This window comes from Setaria italica, chromosome III (genome assembly GCF_000263155.2).
Source record: "Setaria italica strain Yugu1 chromosome III, Setaria_italica_v2.0, whole genome shotgun sequence".
NCBI lineage: Eukaryota > Viridiplantae > Streptophyta > Magnoliopsida > Poales > Poaceae > Setaria > Setaria italica.
This window is the reverse complement of record NC_028452.1, coordinates 21,339,419-21,363,773: the sequence shown is the minus strand read 5'-3', so window position 1 is coordinate 21,363,773 and position 24,355 is coordinate 21,339,419. Positions and strand designations below refer to the sequence as shown.

Genomic DNA, 24,355 nt, shown 5'->3' with positions numbered 1-24,355 from the left:
TAGTTCTGTCTGCTAAGTTAATTTGGTTAAGGCCCGATCGTTGTGTTAACCTTTGATTAAGGGATTTTTACCTGGTTGCTTACTGGGTATGGGACCAGTAAAGCCCAGTAGGTTAGTTGGCTCTCTGATCGGGAATATTTCGTACCCGTGCTTGACGTGCTGGAGAATGGCAGGGGCATAGCCTGAAACTCACATGGAGATCAGGCCACACGTGGGGTCCCATCGTGGAAGTGATCCTGATGTATGGCTATGGATCACGTCGTGGATGTTTCGAGGAGTCCTAGAGACACTCGACAGACTACCGGACTTACACTGTTTTAAGTGTGTTTCGGATAATTGCTGTTCTGATAGCGATTAGGTGCACTTAAGCCAGTTTAAAATGGGCGGTTCCGCCACAGTTTCCTTTGGCAGTTGTATCTCTCTTTCCATATTTCCTCCTCCTACTAGCACTCACTATGCTGTCTACCGGCTTCCACATTGTCTGCCTCCTCCTGAACCAAGGTCAGTTGTTTTCCTTTGGTTTGACCCACCTCCTTTGTTGTGTTAGATGGTTCTGAATCCTTCTGGGTTGGGGAGCTCCTGATTTTAAGATTGACTCCATCAGGATCCGTAGCTGTCTTGTGAGTCGGTTCTTCCTCATCTGTGATATCACCATCATCGTCCATCTTATCATCAGGTCCTCGGGTTGGTTTGATTGGTCCTTTGCCCACCATAGATCAGGTGATCCTATGCCCTTGCTTATTGATGTACACTTCAGAAGTACCGTTAATATGTGTCAGGTCTTTATAGGATACTTTCACCCTTACCTCTTTCCAATTCAGTGACTCTATGTGAACCTCCTATGGGTCTCTAACTAGGTAGGCCAGCTCCATTACATAAGATTCTTTCCTAGCCACCTTGGGTATTCCAACTGCTTTCACCCAAATAGTTTCTAAGGTAGCAAAGGAATCAGGGTCCATTTTGGTCTCCTCAACAGTTGCAACCATATCAAGACATGTGAACCTGATTCTCCCTATATTTCGCAAGAGGTTCAGCACTGCCATGGATGGGACTGTGACTAGAAAGGTGTTGGAGGTTAGTCTCTTTACCTGCCAGTCCCAATCTGCATCTGCTAGATACTTCAGTTCAGTACTGATTCTGAATTTCTTACCTCTACCCTCCAGCATTATGACAATAGCTCTAATTGCATTATCAATCTCTACCTGCTCCTCAGGGACAATTAGGCTACAAAAAAATTGGCCAGGCATCCCAAAACCACACAACTTCATACCCTTATTGGTTTTGGTACTAGGACACTTTGTATCTATGTGACCAGATTGTTTGCAGGCATAGCAGAAGGAAGGATTTGGACATTGGGACTTATGGTGACCAACCTGATGATAGTTGTAGCACGTCATACTTGCTGCTTGGCTATCATTGGTTACATCTTTACCTAATCTTCGTGGATCTCTATTCATCTCTTCTCTTCTTGGAAAGTCTGCATGGCAGAAAATGATTCTACTGAGGGTTCTGTGTTGCCATTCTCTTGCGTTCTTCTTGTTCGTAGTTAAGCTTGTATCGCAGGTCTCCCTTAGTCATCTGTCTCACATCTCTCGCTTCTCTAGGTTCCCCTTGGTGTTTGATGCTAGCTTAACCTTTCCTATATGTCTCCCCAAGTTCATCCCAGAATCCGCGTTGCTCCTTCATTGGAGCCTTGAAACTTTCTCTTCTTGATTCAAGTCCACCAAAACTGCCTCTCTCATCTCTCCCAACCATTGCTCTCGAGCACCACGGTACTCTTCTTCCCCTCTTCCTTCTCGATTCATACCTCTACTATCACGCCCCAAATCTCTACCATCTCTACCGTCATGGGACTGCTGAAATCTCCTCTCCATCTTCCTAGATTTGAATGCTTCAACAAAAGACCTCAAGTCTGTGGTTGATGGGTGTACCTTACGGAGGAACTTCGCTTGACCTCCAAATCTCTTCACCTCGCTTGGTCTCGCCAGATAGAAAGCGGCGGCGGGGTCCCAAACCCTAGCTGTCGGCTAGGCACCCCCAGGCCCACCAGAAGACTTGTACGGACCCACTCAAGGGAACATACCAAGAACCTACTCGAACATGAAGACTACTCTGCAGGGTACGTAGGCTTCATGGACTCCCCGAAGACTAGTCGGGTCAAAAGGAAACTACTCTACCGAGTTAGAGTAGGACTCTGTAAACGTACTTGACTAGGACTCATACACAATCCACCCTGTAACCCTGCTCCCTCGACTATAAAAGGGCGGGCAAGGACCCCCTCCAAACAACGAAGAACAAGATCAATACAACCAACACACGGGACATAGGGTATTACGCGATCTAGCGGCCCCAACCTACCTAAATCGTGTTCCTTGCGTCACTATCAACTCCTTGATTCTCGATGACACCCACCGCACAAAAGACCACCTTGGGTACTCCCTAGGCGGGTTGCCGGTCCAAAACACCGACAGCTGGCGTGCCAGGTAGGGGAAGTCGCTGAGTTTCTCCGCACGAGATTGATGGCATCAGTCATCATCAAGCCTGCGTTCACTTTTGAGGCAGGCACAACCTTCGTCTTCGGTTCCTGGCCTTACATTGCGGACGGCGCTGAATCCTTTCAATGCCGCATCATCCACAACCAAGAAAAGAAGCGTCTCGATGAAAACTTTCTTCATCAAGAAGCAGAGAATTTCGTCAAGAAAATCTAAAATTTCAACGTCAACAACATTAAGTTCGACTACGGCTTGAACTCGACCTCGACTCGGACTAGCCCGCACAGGCTGACGTCCAAGTCATCCCGCAAGTCGACTTCAAATCGAAGTCGATTCCTGCTTGGACTCCGCAATGCAGCCGCGGTCCACCAAGAACTCCTCACTCGAGTCCAAATCGAACTTGGGTCAGTCAAGGACTGCGACTACGACTCGGACTCTGTCCAAGAGATCCCTTTATCAGGCCCAGCTTAAGGCTTGGTAATTACTTCAACTCCGCAAGGTAGATTCGTTTATTGGCCTCAGATGAAGCCACCGTTCCTTGCCTAAGATTACGAGTCGCGCCTTGTCGCTCACATAGACAACCTCCCGTATCAAGAGGGTATCCCGCTTACTTCAACCCATGCAGAAGGAAGCACTACGGAGATTGCAACATCAAGCTCTTGAAGCTACTACCCGGACAAATAAATCTTCGTCATCACGTCACCAAACAATGACACTGGTGCCAACCACCAAAAAACTCCCCGACGGGTTGGATAACTCGACGATGTCTCACAAGATGAATCATCAGCTAACGCCTTGCAAGATGAAACCTCTGAACAAAGAAATCAAAGAAGAGCATGCAATGCTGCCCGAGCAGATCGTCGCCGACTACTAGCTACGAACATTCCTATCGTGAACCTCGAAAGATCATTCGACGCAGTGCAAGCTCGAGAGCACAACACTCCACTCACAGCAATTGCCTCAATCAATCTCATATCAACTCTCATACCTCACGACAGAGACAACGAGTTAACAGCACAACTTGCGGAAAGGGACAACGAGTTAATAGCACAACTCGCAAAACAAGCCTACAAACTTTTTGACAAGGAATCACCGATCCCATCTATTCCTCGCAACTCAGCCCACCAAGATGGCAACAGAGACGTTGCAGTCCATGGTGGCAATCACGAGGCTCCAAGAAACAGTCTTGAAGTAGTCAACCAGCCAAGACAACATAGCCGAAGGCAAAGTAGAGATGGACACGAGGCCCAAGGCAAAACAGGGATGTAGGAGAGGCTAGCTATACTAATTCAGCAAAGAGCTCTCGCCACCGCAGAGCTGATCACGAAGCCTCAATCTTCAGTGACCTAAGAGAAGTAATTAATAACAACCATCGTCGCGAACATGAGCGCGAAGCCAATGACTATGATCACTTCCCCGCCTTCACCACACGGGTAATGAAGACTAAACTACCTAAGAAGTTCAAGCCGATGGGGATCACCAAGTACGATGGCAAGCAAGATCCAGTCCAATGGCTACGATGCTACTCACTAGCAGTTCAAGCAGCTGGGGGTAATGATGATACAAAGGTCATTCACTTCCCCATATGCATGGAACCCGCGTCACTAACATGGCTCGAGTCACTCAATCCCAAGTGAATCGATTCCTGGAAAGACTTGACGAAGGCTTTCACTAATAATTACGCGGGCTCCATGTCTCGCCCAGGCAACAAAATTGACCTGAGCCAAGTCAAACAGAAAGAAAGCGAGACACTTCGCGACTACCTAAGTCGTTTCTTTGAAAAGAAGGCTACAATAGTCGACATTTCTAAAGGGGACGTCATTGAGTGCTTTCAAAATGGCCTCTATGATCGTCAAACATACCAAGACTTTGGCAGACGTCGTCCAACCACTGTCAAAGATCTCAAAATCATGGTGCAACAATGGGCAGATGAAGAAGACAAAGAGCGTGAGAGATTCGACTCCCATCGCAACTATGGTCGCGACAACAATAACAATAATCATGAACAAGACAGAAACCGCAACAATGATACTCGAAACAACTACTCGGGTAATCAGAACCGCAAGCGCAAACCTGACAACACTGTCGCGGCTATGTCCAACTCAAGCAAGAAAGGGTCACACAAACGCAATAACGGGCCCTCCTTCACCGGGCTACTCAAGAAACAATGCCCATGGCATCCAAACAGCAAACACTCAGCGATTGATTGCTACAGCATGCACTGAGTAATGCAAGAGTTACCCACACCAACCCCTCCTGAAGACATTGGTTAGAAGAAGGATAAGGGAAAAGGCAAGGCCGACGAAGCTGATGAGGGTGAAGGCGAGTTCCAAACTGCCTCTAAGACGGTCAACGTCATTTTTGGTTGAATCCCGGGTACCGCGTCCAAGCGGTCCAATAAGCTAGTACTTAGAGAGATTATGGCTATCGAGCCAGCAGCTCCTACACCACTCAAATGGTCTGAGGTACCCATAACTTTCATCAGAAAGGACCAATGGACAAGTTTCTCAGAACCAAGCCAATTCCTCTGGTACTCGATCCTGTTGTCGCAGGCTCAAGACTTACCAAAGTACTCATCGATGGCGGAAGCGGACTCAACATCATTTTCATCAAAACACTAAGGAAAATGTATCTCGATGTCACAGACATGCTTACCCCAATGGACTCACCATTTTACAAAATTGTCCCAGGCAATGCTGCCATACCTTTAGGACAAGTTGTCTTACAAGTCACTTTCGGCACCAAGGAACATTACCGAATCGAGTACATCAGGTTTGAGGTTGCCGACTTCGAAACTTCTTACCACGCTATACTCGGAAGACCAGTCCTGGCCAAGTTTATGGCTATACCACACTATGTGTGCCTGATACTCAAGATGCCAAGACCTAAGGGCAAAGTAACACTACGTGGAGATTTGAGGCGATCGTATGAGTGCGACACAGAAGCTGGCGAAATTGCAGCAACTTCTCAAGCACCCAATCCTATGCAGCAAGTCTTCACAGCATCAAAGAAACCCAGCCCCACAGAACTCGAGATCCCAGAAAACAAGTTAGAATCGACTAAGGTGAAACCAGCAAGTGAGAAGGACTTCAAACCCGTCGATCTCCAGACTGGTGACTCATCCAAGACAGCCCTAATTGGAACAGGGCTAGACCCTAAATAGGAAAGCACGCTCATCAGTTTCCTTCGGGCTAACCACGACATCTTCGCTTGGAAGCCAGCTGACATGCCTGGTGTGCCCAAGGAGATGTTTGAGCATTCATTAAATGTCGATCCCAAAGCTACCCCAAAAAGACAATGACTACGAAGGTTCGCCTAAGACAGAAGAGATGCAATCAAAAAAGAGCTAGCCAAACTACTCGCAGCAGGGTTTATCAAGGAGGTTTTCCACCTTGATTGGCTAGCCAACCCTGTACTCGTTTGCAAGAAGAATAATGAGTGGAGGATGTGTGTCGACTACACAGACCTCAACAAGCATTGCCCAAAAGACCCCTTTGGACTACCCAGGATCGACCAAGTAGTCGAGTCCACAGCTTGGTGTGCATTGCTTTGCTTTCTCGACTGCTATTCGGGCTATCATCAAATAGCCCTCAAAGAAGAAGATCAAGCCAAAATAGCTTTCATCACCCCGTTTCGAGCATTTTGTTACAAAACAATGTCTTTTGGGTTAAAAAACGCAGGTGCGACTTATCAATGTGCCATCCAGATGTGTTTTGAGAAACAACTACACCGCAACGTAGAAGCTTATGTAGACGACGTAGTCGTCAAAACAAGAAATCCAGATGATCTAGTGCAGACTTAGAAAAACCTTTGCAAGCCTACGAGCGTTCCGATGGAAACTCAACGCTATGAAATGCGTTTTCGGTGTACCCTCGGGAAAATTACTCGGATTCATCATTAGCCACTATGGCATTGAGGCCAACCCGGAAAAAATCTCTACCATCACAAATAAGTAAGCTCCAACCGGCATCAAGGATGTGCAGAAGCTTACAGGTTGCATGGCAGCCCTCAATCGATTCATTTCAAGACTTGGAAAATGCGGATTACCCTTCTTCAAGTTACTCAAACGACAACACAAATTCCAATGGACAGAGGAGGCAGACAAAGCCTTGACACAGCTCAAGGACTTCCTGTCAAAACCACCAATCCTTACGGCTCCATCTCCAAATGAGGACTTGCTCCTATACATAGCTGCTACTACTCATGATGTTAGCACAGCAGTAGTAGTAGAAAGGTCTGAACCAGACCACATCTACAAAGTCCAGAGACCCGTCTACTTCGTCAGTGAAGTACTCTCGGACTCCAAAACTCGGTAGCCACCAGTGCAGAAGCTACTCTACACAATCCTGCTTACCTCTCGAAAGCTGCGACACTACTTTCAAGAACACAACATATCCATCATCACCGACTTCCCGCTTGGTGAAATCCTTCATAACAGGGATGCAATGGGTACAATCTCCAAGTGGGTGGTAGAACTCGGAGCTCTGTCTCTAGACGTCAAACCCAGAATAGCTATCAAATCCCAAGCTTTGGTCGACTTCATGGTGGAGTGGAGGGAAAACCAAGTACCAAAACCAGTTGAAAGGCCAGAACATTGGGTTGTGTACTTTGACGGTTCCCTCAAGCTTGAAGGTACCGGCGCAGGAGTACTCTTGATTTCTCCAAAAGGTGAACAACTCAAATACATTCTCCAGATCTTTTGGAAAGTCTCAAACAATGAAGCTGAATACGAAGCACTTCTACATGGCCTTCGTCTCGCAATATCATTTGGTATCAAACGACTACTAGTATATGGTGACTCGCTAGTCGTCATTAACCAAGTCAACAACAAATGGGATCGCAACAAGGAAAACATGGATGCCTACTGCAAGGAAGTTCAAAAGTTAGAAAACAAGTTCTTAGGCCTGGAGTTTCACTGTGTCGTCCACGACAACAATGTAGCTGTTGATGTGTTATCAAAAATGGGCTCAACCCGTGCAGAAGTTCCAGCAGGCATTTTTGTACACGAGTTTCGCAAGCCTTCCATACCATAACAAGTTAATCTAGAAACTACCAACACAAAACCTCCAGAACCCAACCGAGAGATCATGATGATCGAAGTTGACTGGAGGTCACCGTTCATCAACTACATCAAAGAACAAAAGCTACCCTCCGACAAGGACCAAGCTGAACAAATCTCGTGACGAGGCAAAAGCTATGTTCTAGTCGTAGACAAGCTCTACAGAAGGAGCGCATCTTCATGAATACTGATGAAATGTGTCACCTGAGAAGAAGGTCAAGAAATCTTGGAAGAAATTCACAAGGAAATATGTGGTAATCGTGTCTCTTCACGAACGATTGTAGGCAAAGTTTTCAGAGCAGGTTTCTACTAGCCCATGGCACTGGCTGACGTAAAACAGCTAGTCCGTAGATGCCAAGGCTGCCAATTCTTCGCCAAGCAACAGCATGTCCCCGCCTTTAGGCTCATCACAATACCTCCAACATGACCCTTTGCATGCTAGGGGCTTGACATGATTGGTCCACTCCCAACTGCGCCAGGAGGGTTCAATTGAGTACTCATAGGCATCAACAAGTTCACCAAATGGATTGAAGTCAAGCCCGTCACTTGCACCAAGGCCGATCGAGTCCTCGACTTCCTAGATGAGATCGTACATCGCTACGGCTTCCCTAACAGGATCATCACTAATTTGGGATCCAACTTTAACAATCACAACTTCTAGGAGTACTGCGAGAATAGCAGAATTGATGTACGATACGTCTCCATCACTCACCCAAGGGCCAACGGCCAAGTCGAGCGTACCAACAGCATGTTACTCGAAGCTCTCAAGAAAAGGCTGCATGACATCGGCAACACGAAAAGAGGCAAATGACTCAAAGAATTACCCAATGTTCTTTGGGGACTACACACTCAACCATGCAAGCCTACAGGGTACTCTCCCTACTTCCTCGTATATGGGTCAGAGGCCATCCTCCTTACAGACATCATGTGGAAATCTCCTGCAGTTGAGCAATATGACGAAAGAGTATCAGAGGAAACAATGCGCCTAGACCTGGACAGTCTGGAAGAAATAAGATGTGCAGCACTGGTTCAGTCAGTCAGATATCTCGATGAGCTACGACGCTATCACGACCGTAATGTCAAGGAATGTTCCTTTAACGTGGGTGACATGGTCCTCAAACGCATTCAAGACACATTAGGGCTGCACAAACTCAACTCACCATGAGAAGGTCCCTACGTCATATCCAAGGTCACAGGGCCTGGATCGTACTGACTACAGGAACTCTCAGGCGAAGAAGTACCAAACTCTTGGAATATAGAGCATCTGTGTCGCTACTACTCGTAGCAGACTACAGGATATGTACTTGGGTCTTCACCCACAGTTTCTTAAACAACAAAGTTCTTGGCAAACACTACCTATCTTTGCCTCCGCTCGGCTATTCACATCCACTCGAGCTCTTCAGCTCCACGAGCCCCAGCGCTCCGCCTTCGACTTGATCCTATCAAGTCTTTTTGAGTTATCACAACTCGTCGGCTATTCACAACCACTCGAGCTCTTTAGCTCTGCGAGCCCCAACGCTCCACCTTCAACTTGATTTCATCAAGTCTCTCTGAGTTATCACAACTCTTCGGCTATTCACAGCCACTCGAGCTCTTCAGCTCTGCGAGCCCCAGCGCTCCGCCTTCGACTTGATTCCATCAAGTCTCTTCGAGTTATCACAACTCGTCGGCTATTCACAGTCACTCAAGCTCTTCAGCTCTACGAGTTTCAACGCTCTCTCTTCGACTCGTCTCTACAAGTCTAAGCGGCTTCACAAAGACACAACTCAAGTCTTTCCACTTGCTGGGCTACAACGCTCTATGATAACAAGCCACGGCTACGGCGCTAGTCCTTCGTTCTTCAAAGGCACAAGGCTGCTACAACCATCAGCCAAGGAGTACTCAAACTCACTTCATACTTGCATTTTTTGCATTAACGAAACTCCGCAGGATTAAAATCGACTACCCAATGAAGTCGAGGTATACAAAGTACAACACAATTGCACAACAACGACTACAAGCAACTACCTACTGGCAGTTAGAACAAAAGTCCCAAGCTTTTACTATATTACAAGGATACACGAGCATGGTGATTGCTCGACTACCAAGGTGCAAGCAGTGTCAAAAGGCAAAACCTGCACACGAGGAAGCTGCGCAATAGGCAGTTGTACCCTGGTTCCTCCTGACAACCGGAACGCCAGGTACTCCTTCACCGCCGCTCCCTCGACAACGATAGGATGAGTACTCGACGCAGATCAGGAACAAAATCACCAGGAAGACAAAGTGCACTCCCCGAAGCTGCTCCTTGGACAGCTTTACCACACAGATCCTTACCGTATGCCACACCTCCTCCACCTCTAATCAGGAAGCCGGATAAAGACCGCGAAGCTCATCATCCTTCACTGGCGAGTTCCAGCGTGAACTGAGCTGGATCGCGAGTTGCAAGATGAGGCACACGGCAAACCCTCTTACGAGGATTCTTCTAGCATTGCGGCTATCCCTACAAGCGTAAGAGTCTGTGGAGGGAAGGTGGCTCTAATCTACGAGGAATCTCTAGCATCGGGACACTCATTGGAAGCTCTCTACTATCAAACAACAGCAACCTGAAGCAAGCCATCGCTATACTGAAGGGCATGATCCCGATCGAGTACCCAGAGGCTCATTTATAGCCGAAGGGCTGCAACTGCCAACTACTTGCAGTTACTACTCGCTCGTGACGAATAGCCTCAGACATTGACAAGGGCTAGACAAACGCCTTAACTCCACGCATGTGACCACACTGGACACAACAGACAAAAATGAACAGTGTACCCGTGCACCCTCTCAAGTACAAGGCAATAATAGCTATAGTACCCTCACGAGCAACTCCAATAATTGAAGATCACACCGGATACTACAACTACTCGATTACCCGGATTTGTTTTCCTAACTACGAGGAAAGATCATCGATCACATCAAGACTTAAATTTCTCAATAGAGCAAGATTTACGCGACGGGTCATCAAAACCCGTGTACTCGAAGCCCCAATGAGCACGCTGTTGTAGGGGCTGAACTCGGCGCTTGAGGAAACTGGTGGCTACATGGATCCCAGTCAACCCTAAAGCTCTCAAGTCGGAAATCTACACCAACAAGTCGGTGATCTCATGAGTATCCCCAAGCTCCATTACCCAGTTGTCTGCATGTTTCGGATCATGGCCGGTGACTACTAGCAAGACAGGATCATGGTTCCCAATATAAAACCACCTCTTCTTCCAATCAACGTGGGAATCAGGTAGGTCATATTCAAGATACACACCCGAGTTTCTCAACTGAAACTCAGCTCCTCCAAAGACTTCTGTCCTAATCACACTGGGTTGTGGTTTACACCGGAACAATTTCCTAAACAAGCCCAAACTAGGCAAAACACCCAAGTACACTTCGCACAAGTGTACAAAGATAGCCATATGCAGCACACCATTCGGATTCAAATGGACTAACTAAAGATTATAATACTCGAGAATACCTTTGAAGAAGTTAGAGGTAGGCACCGCCATGCCCCTTTCGACAAAGTGAACCAGCATCACCGTCTCCTTGGGGTGTTCTTCAAATTGCCATGCATTTCCATATCTCAGGCTCCTTGCCCTTCTTGGATCTGGATCTCCCCTTGCTGGTGGTTGTGGCCTCCCCCTGGATCTTCTCAGGCTTCTTGCCCATCTTCTTGGTATGCATCAATTAATCTCGAGGAAAAAAGGGGGTGAAGAAGGCCGCAGCGATTTCTCTTCAAAGATTGGGCGGGGCAACAATTGCAGCGGTGGCGCAAACAGAAACAGCGGCGCTAGGGTTGCAAAGGGGGTGCAAATTGCAGATCTGCTAAAACAGCCGTGCTAATAATTAGCGCTGGGCCCCCTATTATATCAGCAACATTTCCGGGATCCACCCATTAATCTAGCAACGATCAGATACGATGCAGATTTACCACAATATAGTGTTCAACGGCTACTCTAACCAAGACATTGATCCCTTCACCGACTACAAGTAGTCGTCCAAGTGCTCGGGGGCTGCGTATACTGTACTCATTGGATAAAGTTTTCTTTTTCTGAAGACTAAGATAAGTTGAAGTGAAATTACAAGTTTGACCCTCAGCCTAATTCTTCGATTCAACCTAAGGCTCGGGGGCTACTCCATATGGAGTGCGATTGTCATCGACTACCATATAAAAAAGTTTCAAGACAAAGACTACTCGAAGCAAACATCGGGAACTGCAAAGAGTACCTTCCAGTCACGCGACAGCTCCGGTACTCGAAGGTTGGCCGCAACGAGAAGTACTCGAGGAGCACCAGGAGGAACTCAGGTGACATCTTCAAGTACTCGGAATTGTTCCTCTTTACTACAAAGTACTCGGGAAGAGCACCAGGAGGAACTCGAGCGACATCTTCAAGTACTCGGAATTGTTCCTCTCGACTACAAAGTACTCGGGGGCTTATTGGCTAGGCACCCCCGGGCCCACCAGAAGACTTGTATGGACCCATTCAAGGGAACGTACCCAGAACCTACTTGGACATGAAGACTACTCTGCAGGGCGTGAAGGCTTCATGGACTCTGTAAACGTACTCGACTAGGACTCATACACAATCCGCCCTGTAACCCTGCTCCCTCGACTATAAAATGGTGGGCAAGGACCCCCTCCAAACAACAAAGAACAAGATCAATACAACCAACACACAGGACGTAGGGTATTACGCGATCTAGCGGCCCGAATCTGTCTAAATCGTGTTCCTTGCGTCACCATCGACTCCTTGATTCTCGACGACACCCACCGCACAAAAGACCACATTGGGTACTCCCTAGATGGGTTTCTGGTCTAAAACACCGACACTAGCTGCCTCAATCCAGAGACATCGATGGGGGAGTGGCGGCGGTGTATATGAGTGAGAGAAGAGGTCCTCAATGTAGTTGCCAAAATGGGCCGTTTTGGGCTGGGTTTGTTCCTGTTCTCTACGGCCCAACGAGTCTGCCATGCATTCCCCGCCCCCCAACGGTGCTCGAATTGCATTCAGGATCTGTTCATGATTTTGCCTAATTCCACCACCATCTCCATCAGTTATCTCGCATTTCACTTTGGGTCGAATCTCTTCCTAGTTTCCATTTCGAATCTCATTCTGATTCTTCCAGAGCGATGGTGAGGTGGCGAGGTTGCGGCGGTGAGGACGACAACCGCCACACCTCTCGAAATCGGGAGCGATTGAGACAAGCCTCGCTCGCCTCCTCGTCTCCTGGCGGTCCTCCTTGACAAAACTTGTCCTGGTGATGATCCTCTTCTTGGAGATTGATCCTTGAAGGATGGGGATCCATCTCTCCTAGTTTCGGCGGTGATTTGACGGCCAACACCAGCGATCGCTGAAATTTCTCTGTCTAGGAGGCTCTCTCTTCTGTCTAGGAGGCTGGTCAGTTGCCAGTGAGATACAAAATGTGCAAATCCGGGCTATTTTTGCTTTGAATAAAGAAAAGCTATCCTTTTTTCATAGAAAGAAGTGCGAGATCAAGTAAATAGTGCAAGCTAAACGGAACCAAAGACAAATAATGATAGCCAGTACCAATTTCCTATGCTAGCCTTGCTTCCATATGGATATAGGTAAAGAAGACTACCCCGCCAGAGCATACATACCCACACTACCTAAATGCCTAGATCTCTCGATGCATCACGGCTTTGAAAGCAAATAGGTAGACAAGAGGCCTAGACACAAAAAGGGGGCGATGCGAATGGAAGCGCAATCTGGTAAAATAACAAACCTAGATTTTCAAAAATATATCTTGGGAACAGCCTAAAGCACTCATGGTATCATTATGAATGTGCAAGCTAAAATTGTGAAAATCTAGAAATATACATACTAAGGGGTGGGATATGATTGCATCGTGGTATCTAAGAACGTCATCTCATGGATCGTTGTATGGAGTAGTTGGCAAGATTAGGTTGCGGTAAGTTTGGGCCTCGCCAATTCAATCCTAGCCCAGATCATAGGCTCGTAGCTCCGGCCCACCAGGCAGGCAGGCAGGCAGGTGTCTTTGTGTGAGTCGCTGGCCTGCAAAGCCCAACCCGATCCCAGATTCCTCTCCTGCCCATTTCCCCCGTTGCCGGCAGCCGCAGCAGCACGCGGCAGCTCCGGTCAGATGCCCATTGCCGGCAGCAGCGTGGTCGTGGTCCAAGTCCAATTCGTTTTCTGCACAGCACACCCAACATCCCTGCCCTGCCCGGCCATTATTCCCCATCCCATCCCCTGCCGGCGTGCGCAAAAGCTGGTGCGTCTCCCGCGTGCCGGGAACGCCGAGCTGCCGACCTTTTTCGCTCGCCGTGCTCCCCAAAACTACACTTCCTCCCATGGTTTCACACGTTGTCCCACTGTCCCAGCCCGGCTCGCCGGTGGTTTGCCCGGATCTGCGCAGTTCTCCATGAAGACAAGACAGCGACTCGTCACTCGTCAGCTCAGCCGCACTAAAAAAGAGTCCAAGTCAGAGGCGGCGACAACCGGCGCCACGTCGGTGCGTCAGGATAAGTTCTCGTGGCCGAAATCCCCTCGCCTAGATCTCACCCATACAAAAATCGCTCCCGCCATGCGCCCATGCAGAGGACGCGCAGTCTGCCGGGGCCGCCGTGGACTCGCTGCTGGTGCGCACCAACCAACCATCGCGTACGACCGGTCCATTTCGGCGTCGCGCGCGCCCCGCCACGGCGCCACATCCCCGTCTCCGATCCCCATCCCGCTATAAAACTCCTTGCTTGCGTGCCGCTGCTACCACGTCACATCGCCATCGCCTCCAGCCCAGCATGGCACGCCTCCCTCCTCTCGCCGCTCTCCTCTTCCTCTGCCTGCTGTCGGCCTGCCGCGCGGCCGGCCCCCGCGACGGCAACCCGAGCGCCGTGGTGCTACCGGTGAGCAAGGACGCCGCGGCCACGCAGCAGTACGTGACGTCGTTCCGGCAGCGCACGCCGCTGGCGCCTGTGGAGGCGGTGCTGGACCTCGCGGGCGCCACGCTCTGGGTGGACTGCGAGGCCGGGTACGCCTCCTCCACCTACCGCCGCGTGCCGTGCGCGTCCAAACCCTGCCGCCTCTCGCGCTCGGCGGCCTGCGCCACCAGCTGCCTGGGCGCGCCCAGCCCTTCCTGCCTCAACGACACCTGCGCCGGGTTCCCCGGGAACACGGTCACGCACGTCAGCACGGGCGGAAACATCATCACCGACGTGCTGGCGCTGCCCACCACGTTCCGCCCGGCGCCCGGCCCGCTCGCCACGGCGCCGGCGTTCCTCTTCACCTGCGGCGCCACGTTCCTGACGGAGGGCCTCGCGGCGGGCGCCACGGGGATGGCGTCGCTCAGCCGCGCCCGCTTCGCGCTGCCCACGCAGCTCGCCGCAACGTTCCGGTTCTCGCGCAAGTTCGCACTTTGCCTGCCGCCGGCGGGCTCCGCGGGCGTCGTCGTCTTCGGCGACGCGCCCTACGCGTTCCAGCCCGGGTTCGTGCTCTCCAACTCGTCGCTCATCTACACCCCGCTCCTCGTCAACCCGGTGAGCACGGCGGGCGTGTCCACCAAGGGCGACAAGTCCGACGAGTACTTCGTCGGCGTGACGGGCATCAAGGTGAACGGCCGCGCCGTGCCGCTGAACGCGACGCTGCTGGCCATCGACAAGAAGGGCGTGGGCGGGACCAAGCTCAGCACGGTGGCGCCATACACCGTGCTGGAGAGCTCCATCTACAAGGCCGTCACCGGCGCGTTCGCGGCCGAGACGGCGGCGATCCCGCGCGCCCCGGCCATGGCGCCGTTCCAGCTGTGCTACGACGGGAGCAAGGTCGGGAGCACGCGCGTGGGGCCCGCGGTGCCGACCATCGAGCTGGTGCTGGGGACCGACGCCACGTCGTGGGTGGTGTTCGGGGCGAACTCGATGGTGGCCGTCAAGGGCGGGGCGCTGTGCCTCGGCGTGGTGGACGGCGGCGAGGCGCCGAGGACGTCGGTGGTGATCGGCGGCCACATGATGGAGGACAACCTGCTGGAGTTCGACCTGGAGGCGTCGCGGCTGGGGTTCAGCTCCTCGCTGCTGTTCCGGCAGACGAACTGCAACAACTTCCGCCTCGGCTAGCCGACAATGCAAGCTGCTGAGACTTGCTGATTGGGTTGTAACTGTATGTCCGTCTGTGACCAGAGAAGATGGTCTTGGATTTGGGCAGTCGTTGTCTGAATAAATTGTTCATCTGTTACCATACCAAATGGCAATGTTGATGGAGAGCAAGGTCGCGTGGATAGACTATATACAGTACATTGCTCTATGGGCACTGAAAAGTGAAAAGCAAACCAACTGACGAATAGGAGTGCTTAGGTTCGCTGCAATGGGTAATTTCTTGTGTTTTCAAAGGCCGGGAAGTTCAAGGCATCACATAAGGAAGTGAAGAAGTAAGGCAGGCTACACAAGATCATTCATACAGAATTTTATGTTCAACAAGTCAGGCCCCAATTGTGTCCTCCTACGTTCTCCTGAAATTCTGTGGTAACTCATCGGCTAGCAGTTCCAAAACCTGCCGAAACAGAGTACAACATAGCTTATGCATCCAACTGTCTAGTTCAATCCAAATTCAGACACATGTAAAACTGAAGTTTAACCCTGGAAGTTCTCGGCTGTTGACAAGACGAGCACGGGCACATCATATCTTATATATGTAGCAGACTGATAAAAGCTTGAGATGAGCAAAGTTCAAGAAGAAATGTTTCTGGGAGTAACCTCTACTGAAAAACAGCAACCATCAATCAGATATTTCTGGGCGCTTGACGTTTGAGAGGCACTGGGAGTTACTTACCTCTACTGAAAAACACCATCAATCATCCAAAAAGGGTAGTTCAGGAATGAGAATCATGTAGAGCTCTAACAGAACATTCTCAAAACTAAGAAACCAAACCTGACAGTTCCACGCAAAAAATAAAAAAAATTAGCCTGGTTCCATTGTCATTGCATTTATGCATACCTCAGCCCGTATGACATAGTGATGGATGCTGCATAATGTCAGCGATGTAGACCTTTTCATTTTTGCACCTGTGATGAATTGTTGCAGAATTGCTTATCAGACTTTTGGCAATTTCTGTTTTCTTTTCAAAGACACGATTTCTGATTACTGTCATGCTAATCAATGGTATGAACAGAGTCACCACATTAATCAATTTAACAACATGCTGGGGAAATTGAGGTAATTAAATACAAGAGGAACTAAGTCTTTCAGTCCCTCTATTTCTAGCAATTAATGTTGGTTTCTTCCGATCCAGCGTCCACCAGACCACCACCAAATGATTATCATCATGCTTTCTTGGCCTTGGGCTTAGGTGGCGGTGCCAGGAACAAAGCCTTGAAGATCCACGCAGCAAGGACAGCGCCAATAAAGGGGCTTATCCAGTACACATAGAACTGCTCCCACGTATTGTGACGATTGTTGACATATGCCCAGCCAAATGCCTGCGGAATAATATTCGACCAATATTCATAAGTTCAAGAAACACAGGGAAACTAGAATAAATTTTACTACAAAGTGCTTAAACTGAACGGCCAGGAGCAGAAATATTCAAACGCTAATCCAGTGCTTATCCAGTGCTGACAGCAAATTCAGATATTCACTTCTAATCAGAACAAGCAGTTCGAGATATTTTGTCAAAATTATTCATATATCCTTCTCTTCGGTAATCATTGTTAAGTTCACCTCAAATAGATATTCATTTCATTTGGAACTTATGTTCATGGTGTATTGTTGCGCTCCTGTAGAAGGCAGGGTTTTATGTACAAGTATCCATCTAGTGGCTGATCCAAAAAAGTGAACAACGTGAGATTTCTTAACATTGAAATTTTGGCAAAGCAGAAACTACAGTCCCTTGCAGATGAGTATGTGCTCTTTGTCATGCTCCAAGCATGGTTCCTTACGTGACGAAAAATCTTGAATTTAGTTTGAAGGATACATAAAAGATTTCTAGAAGAAATTAGATAAAATTCTCCCTATCTTGTAGTTGTAAATTTTGATGAAACTGAATGGAAATTTACAATTTATTAATTTTTTCACTTTTCCATTTCAATCTATTTCAGTGCTCAGTGACTCTAATTTACAGATAGCATTCCAGTTTTACTACTCCATGCTCTCTAAAAAAAGGCTATAGAACAAAGGAACACTGGCAAATTTCACAAATGAAGAATCCAAATATGTGTTCAGATTCAGACATGGAAATAAAGTGGCTATATGCTATATATGCATGTCTTCTCAATAGTTAGCAAACACTTACCCTATGTCTCTGGAGTTATCCTGGAATAGTGTTTTGTTTTTTAATTCTCATCACCATGCTAACTTAGTTCGGAACTGTAAATTTTTTTTAAAAATACATCGCAACATTGTGCTGTTGACTTGCAAAATTGTTCATACAGGGGCTTCAAAAAGGACAAGAAGATGCTTCAAAGATCAGGTATAATGATTTGGTGGTCAAATAATTTTGCTCACTTTTTCCTTCTTATTGTAACATGCCGACCATTTTGTTCAATAGTTTTAGCCACTTTTGCAGTTCTATATCACCAAACTCAATTTTGTGTCTGTGTTCTGCCTTTAGGTGCTGCAAATAACATTGAACGGGGATTTCATTGATAAAAAAATCAATTGCAGGGCCCAACATTGTTATGGAAGAGAAAAGGAAATTACAGAAACAGATGTCCTTATCTATGTTGTTTAGAGCTGAGCTTAAGAGGAGTAAACTGTAACAGATAATAAACATTTGGCTTCAATTTACTATTTTATGAGTTCCTTACCTACTAAATGAGCGGACCATACAAACTGTTGTTTTTAATTTATCCCATTGTCAATTTCTATTTTCAGTACATAATGCATTGAGTCCTCTTCCCCTGATTTACGGTTACTATAAATTTTGAGCTTGCTACTCCAACAGAGTTCTAGCTCCCTCTAACTACGTGATCTCTTATATATCTATCTATCCATGTGGCATCTCGAAAATACAAGATCCGTGCATGTCCAGTGGCCAAAGTATACCTCAACATCATGAGGTAATTTCACCTTTCTCAGTAAACAATGGTATAGATCAGACTACCCACATGATGTAACATTCTTGGAAGCCATCAAATCCTACAACTATTTATCAAATATACAATCAACCTTCTAAAGGTCCCTGTGACGGGCCAAATGCCGCAGCTATTTTCTAGTTGGGCGTTGAAATTTGATCGCTGTAACGATGGTGATTGTGGAAACTACTAATGGAGTGGAAAGTAATACGATTCATGAACTAGTTTGACAAACAGTAGAAGAAGAAAAATGGAGGAAAAAAAGGGGGAAGAGACTGACATTGGCTGGGTTCATAGAAGGGCCGGTGTAGGCTGCCCCGGAGAGGACGAGGCAAACGGTGGAGATGGAGATCATCAACGTCTTGACTATGGGGTTGCGGGGGCCCTTGACGATGATCCAGAGCACAGCCATGGTGATGACGAAAGTGAGCACTAGTTCAGCGACAGCGCCAGTGTGGGGATCCACCTTGAGCGAGGGCCCCCCGAGCATGTGCTTGTACTGCGCCGGCATCAGCTCCGAGATGGCAAGAGCGCCGCACACAGCGCCGGCGGCCTGATCAGTTACTAGTCCGCATCAGTCTCTGAAGAAGACATTTCTAAATCCTAGAATCGGATCGAATCGAATCCAAATTCAAGCGGAACGCACCTGCGCCGGGAACCGGAGCGCGACGGCGAAGAGCGAGGGGCTGGTGACTCCGGCGGCGTAGAAGGCGGCGATGCCTGTGGGGTTGAAGCTGGCGCCGCCGAGCGCGTCGCAGAGGATGTTGAAGACGAAGAGCAGGACGGAGACGAGGGAGACGGTGATCAGGAGCGCGTACTGGACGCCCTGCAACTTCAGGTAGGACGTCACCGCCGCCGTCGAGGCCCCCAGCGTGGAGACGCAGAGCACCCACAGGAAGGTCACCACCGCGTCCGCGGCAGCCGCCCGCAGCGCCGCCCCTATCGCCATCAGCGCACTCTCTCTGCTCTGTTGCGTTGTTGTGTGCAGGAGCAGCGGAAGTAGATCGAAACTGACGCAGGAGGAGGGGGTAGGTAATCAGGCGCTCTTCGCGTGCGGCATCTTATCTCCCATTTTCTCCTTATTTATGGAGAAAAATTCGATATTCGCCACTTGATCGACCAATTTAATTTGTCTCTTTCAAATTTTATAATATAACTCAGGTGAGCATGGTATTTGAGATTTATTCGGAAATGACAAGAGTGCTTACCATAGAGCTCTGCTCGGTAGAGGTTTGAAAGGACGTGTCTGTTCTAAAGATGTTTGAACCTTGATGTCACGCACAGCTAATTGAACAAAATAAAATCAATGCTGCATATATCCTTCAGAAATAAAAAGGCACCCTCCAAGGCCAAACAATAGCGTAAATTTTATTTTTTTTTCTGTAATTTGTTGGATAAGGTTTCACAAATCGTTGCTAAATGTCAAGAAAAGCTTGAGGGATGCTAGTATTCATTAGGCATATTTTTTGTACTTACCCGAATTGCATCTTGTGGTTCATACCCTTAAAATGTAGTTTTTCTTTTACTTTGAAAATAGCAATCAAGTAGGAACTTACAAAAATTTGACAAAAGTCATTAAAATTCCTTCAAGACTGCGTGTACTAAACTCAATGTCCTGAAAAAAAACAATACTAATAAACTAATTATAGCTAGCAGGTACTACGAAAATGCAAGTAGTAAAAATATCATTTGAAGCTCCAAACACCAAATCTTCTCAAAACGAGCCCAAACAACAATTCGAGGTCCTTTCGAAAAAAAAAAATCGAGGCCAGTTGGACGCCTGCGCCCACTACTCCACTCCAGTGTCGCTTTCCACTTCCTCAGCGCCGCCGCCACTCCTTCAGAACCCCGGCATGTTTCCCTCAACCGGCGGCCGGCGGCTCGCCCTCCTCATCCGCGGCACCACCGCAGCGGTAGACGGCGGCACAAGTCCTATCCAGTCCCAGCCCCACACCGCCCGCTTCCTCCATCCCTACTACTCTACGGTGCCCCTTGCGAGATCCCCCGATCCGGACGCCGCCTCCTACCTCGTCGCCTCCTGCGGCCTCTCCCTCGCCACCGCCGCCGCCCTCGTCGCCCGAGGGCGCATCCGTTTAACTGCCAACGCGGACGCAGTACTCGCCCTCCTCCGCCGCCATGGCTCCTCCGATGCCCACATCGCCCGGTTGCTCAGCATATCCCCGGATCTCCTAATACTTGACGCCGATAAAGATCATCCGGCCCAAGCTCGAGTTCTTCGACTCGCTAGGCGTCGGCGTCACAGCTCTTACCCAGACAAACCACCTCTTGCGCAGCCTCGATAATCATCTCGTACCCTGCATCAACTTCATCCGCGGCATCATCGGCACGGACGCCGGCATCCGAATGCGATCTCCCACATACCCTACGCCTTTCCGGTTCGACCTCGAGAAACATATGCGCCCCGCCGTGGAAACCCTCCGCTGCCACGGTCTCTCCGAGGAGGCCATCTCGAAGCTCCTCATCAAAGAGATGGGCGTTCTCGGCTTGGCGCCCGACCGCATTGCCGGCATCTTTGAGGACCTTGATGCCCTTGGTCTGCCCATGACGGACTCCTGCTTTGTCAAGTGCTTCTCTTCAATGTGCAACTTCAAGAGGGGGACAGGATGGCGTCGGTTGGCGCTTTACCAGAGCTTTGGGCTTTCTCAAAGCCAGGTTGTTGGGGCATTCAGAAGTCAGCCGCCGTTACTGGAGCTTAGTGATGAGATGATTCGGAGGAAGCTCCTCTTCTTCCGGGACAAGTTGAAGATTGCTCTGTCTCAGGTGATTGCATGGCCGAAATTATTGTCATTGAGCCTGGAGAAGAATATCCTCCCTAAATGTGCTGTTCTTAACGTGCTGATGAGGGAAGGGAAGATCCGGGGAGACATAAGTCTGTACTCTCCTTTACGTGCATCTATCAAGGATTTCTTTAGAAGCTATGTGGAGAAGTATGAGAAGGACGTGCCAGATGTTGTTAGGGCATACGAGGGGAAGATCAAATTCAAAGGGTTCCTGGACGATGATATTGAAGTTCCACTAGCCAAAGCATCAGTCATTTAGTGTAACATCACTGTAGGTAAGGCAGATGCTGCTTGTAATGTTAGGATAATTCTACATTGTCTAACGTCAGAATCTTATCCATTTGACTCAATATCTCTGTAGTTATAAATGTGGTGTTAAGCCATTGGAATTTTACATTCAATGGCGTCAAGTCTTGAAACCCATATGCTTTCATGATGTTGTCATTTGTTGAAGGTAGCTTGATCTTCGTTTCCGCAAATGTACTTCATTTTTATTGAATGCACTTGCCAATCAGCCATATAATTCCAGTGTTTATAAAGAGAATGTCAGTAGCACTATCTTGCATTATGCTTAGAGCTGACTAGCTGAGGTCCTTCATGTCTGGCAGCCTGGGGTGGTCCTCCATTTGTTCTGCAAAGCCTGTTAATTCGTAGGTATGATATGTTCACCTGTTAACTCTTTTGTATAAATCCTTGAAAATGCTGCAGGGAGGCCTCTTTTGTTCTTCATACAAAATGATTCTTGAATTGTGGTAGATCCATAAGGCTTTCTGTTGGTACGCTGAGTGAGAGATGTCTTTTATCTCTAGTGTCAAATTTTCCTTCCACACGTCTCTCTGTATTTTGCGGTTTCCCACTGGTTGCACCCTTTATTGTACAGTTTAGCATTTTGTGTTCTGCATTTATTTTTGTACAGGCTCTGCAGTTATTTTGTTGACCTAAGTCCAAATCTCTGACGGTCTAGTTTTGGATCCAATTTTTTCAATCTTTTATGCTGTTAACAAGTTACTATAGATGCCCTAAACTATTTTAACAGGCATAGGGACCTTGAAAAGCCATATAGTTTTACTGTAATCCTTGATAGCCATTAAGCCATTTCACTTTACTCCTATATAATTAACTTGCTGATGGTACCTATGGACTGGTACCTCAGTTGTGGATATGTCCCAAAAATAAAGGATTTAATACTATGACACATTCATCAAACCTAATGAAAGGGCAAAAAAAAGCAATTATCAGTCTGTCTACGATTTTCAAAACACTTATAGACAGCAGCTGTCTCAATTGTTGAACATGCCCTTACAGTTGAGGGACAAATTAAAATACATACTGTACTCCCACGAGAATTGAGGGAGGTGAATAGGCTTTTTTTTTCTTACGGTTTTTCGGACAGGAGAACCGAGCTAGCACATCAGACATCGAAGAAACCAAATACCACTCTCAAGAGCTTTTGCAGCGTGGAATGCTGGAATATACTCACACAATCACAACTTTCACAAGGTTTTGAAAACTAAAATGTTTTCAACAAGTTGCTAAAATGTTACTCTCATCCCCCTAGTAACCTCCAGGTCCTCCCACCGCCGGTGACCACCCGGTCCGGCGTCCACCCTCCTCCCGATGTTCATCTCTCTCTCTCTCTATTGCTCTCCTGTCTTTCCCCTGACGTCCCATGGATTCTTCTATCCTGGATCAGGAACCGGGCCACGTTTTTTCATCAAAGGTACGAACTCAAACTAGCGGTTTGGTGGTTTCCTCTCATCCGGATGAGATAGACAACTTCTGGTTAATTGCGGCTTTTAGTCGTTCAAGGATTAAGCTTTTGGAATCTTCTGTTGGTTGCATTCTGCAATCTGTTCTTGGGGGTTTGTTGAAGCTTTTCTGTGTTGTGGAATTGGAAGATGGCATTTTCAAATTCAGTGTCTCCCCCAAGGCTGTTGGTGTTTTGGTGTATGATCTTAAGTCCTTTGCTTGTCTGACTTTCAAGATTTTCTTCCATCTCTGGAATGAAAAAGGTTTATCTGTGGCTAGATCTTCTGTTCTCACTGATCGGGGGCCTAATTTCCACTGGGTTGAAATCGGTCCTAAAAAGAGGACTAAATCTTTTATTGAGGCAGTTAAAAGTGATGCTCCTTTAACTGGTGCAAATTGTGTCCCTATGAAGAAGAGAATTTCAGCTTTTTCCAAATTGGATTTTCGGAACATCAGTGATTCGGATCTTCGTAGTTCTTTTGGGACTGTCAAAAATATGAAATAAACGAAGAACACAGGGGAATTGAGTAATTCAAATTCAAATGGCGTTGATGTGAGCCTCAATCTTGGGCCTTCTTTTCTGCCTAGCTCCCGGCCCTCAAATCGCGCCCCTGGAGTTAATGTGGCTCATCAAGAATCATTTGGCTTTATGGCAGGAAGGGTCGTGGGCTGGCAAACTTGCTTCAGGTGTTTTTCCAATTCGCACTCTAGGACCCTTTGCCGCAGCAGGATCATATGGTCATAAGTTCCTCCCCATCTGACCCTTATATCTCGATCTCCATCAACTCCATCGAACCTCCCCACCCTCCTGTAACTTGCCGCAAGTTTCTGGGCTCAAACTTGCAAGTGTTGCTGTTGAAATAACTGCCTAAATGCTAACCACTGCATTGCATTCGTGTATAGCTGCGTCTCGCCGACGGCTTCTACGAGCTGCACCCGGCGCCAGAAGACGAAAGTGTAGCCGAGCTCCAGCCCCCAAAAGCGAAGCACCCCTTCAGACGAGCAGTTTCCCTCCTCCTTGCTCGAATGCAAGCCCCAGATTCATGAATTCCCTATGTTTTTATCACACTTGCGCATGCCTTCCTTAACATGCTCGTGCATTTACGTTTAGGAATCGTTTTGAAACCATAACATGCATACTTAATTCCCTTGATCATGAACACTAACCTGTTGCGACAGTACACACGCTTCGGCTTACATTTGGGAGACGGTAAAA

The 24,355-nt window shown here is 48.0% G+C and overlaps 3 protein-coding genes across 3 annotated transcripts; 2 read left to right on the top strand and 1 right to left on the bottom strand.

Moving 5' to 3' along the window:
* Positions 1 to 14,183: 14,183 nt before the first annotated feature.
* Positions 14,184 to 15,814, top strand: LOC101764980 (basic 7S globulin). Its single transcript, XM_004962083.3, has one exon. It carries the CDS (start codon positions 14,333 to 14,335, stop codon positions 15,635 to 15,637), a length of 1,305 nt encoding a protein of 434 aa, XP_004962140.1. The 5' UTR covers positions 14,184 to 14,332; the 3' UTR covers positions 15,638 to 15,814.
* Positions 15,815 to 16,536: 722 nt separating this feature from the next.
* On the bottom strand, positions 16,537 to 19,645 carry LOC101764568 (aquaporin SIP1-2). Its single transcript, XM_004962082.3, has 3 exons — positions 19,236 to 19,645; positions 18,870 to 19,142; positions 16,537 to 16,996 (listed from the first exon to the last, which is right to left on the bottom strand). Exons 1-3 carry the CDS (start codon positions 19,536 to 19,538, stop codon positions 16,841 to 16,843), a joined length of 732 nt encoding a protein of 243 aa, XP_004962139.1. The 5' UTR covers positions 19,539 to 19,645; the 3' UTR covers positions 16,537 to 16,840.
* A 576-nt stretch (positions 19,646 to 20,221) lies between these two features.
* On the top strand, positions 20,222 to 22,306 carry LOC101782404. The gene is made up of 2 exons (XM_022825018.1): positions 20,222 to 21,665; positions 21,999 to 22,306. The coding sequence occupies exon 1, from the start codon at positions 20,954 to 20,956 to the stop codon at positions 21,647 to 21,649; it is 696 nt and encodes a 231-aa protein (XP_022680753.1). The 5' UTR covers positions 20,222 to 20,953; the 3' UTR covers positions 21,650 to 21,665; positions 21,999 to 22,306.
* Positions 22,307 to 24,355: the final 2,049 nt, after the last annotated feature.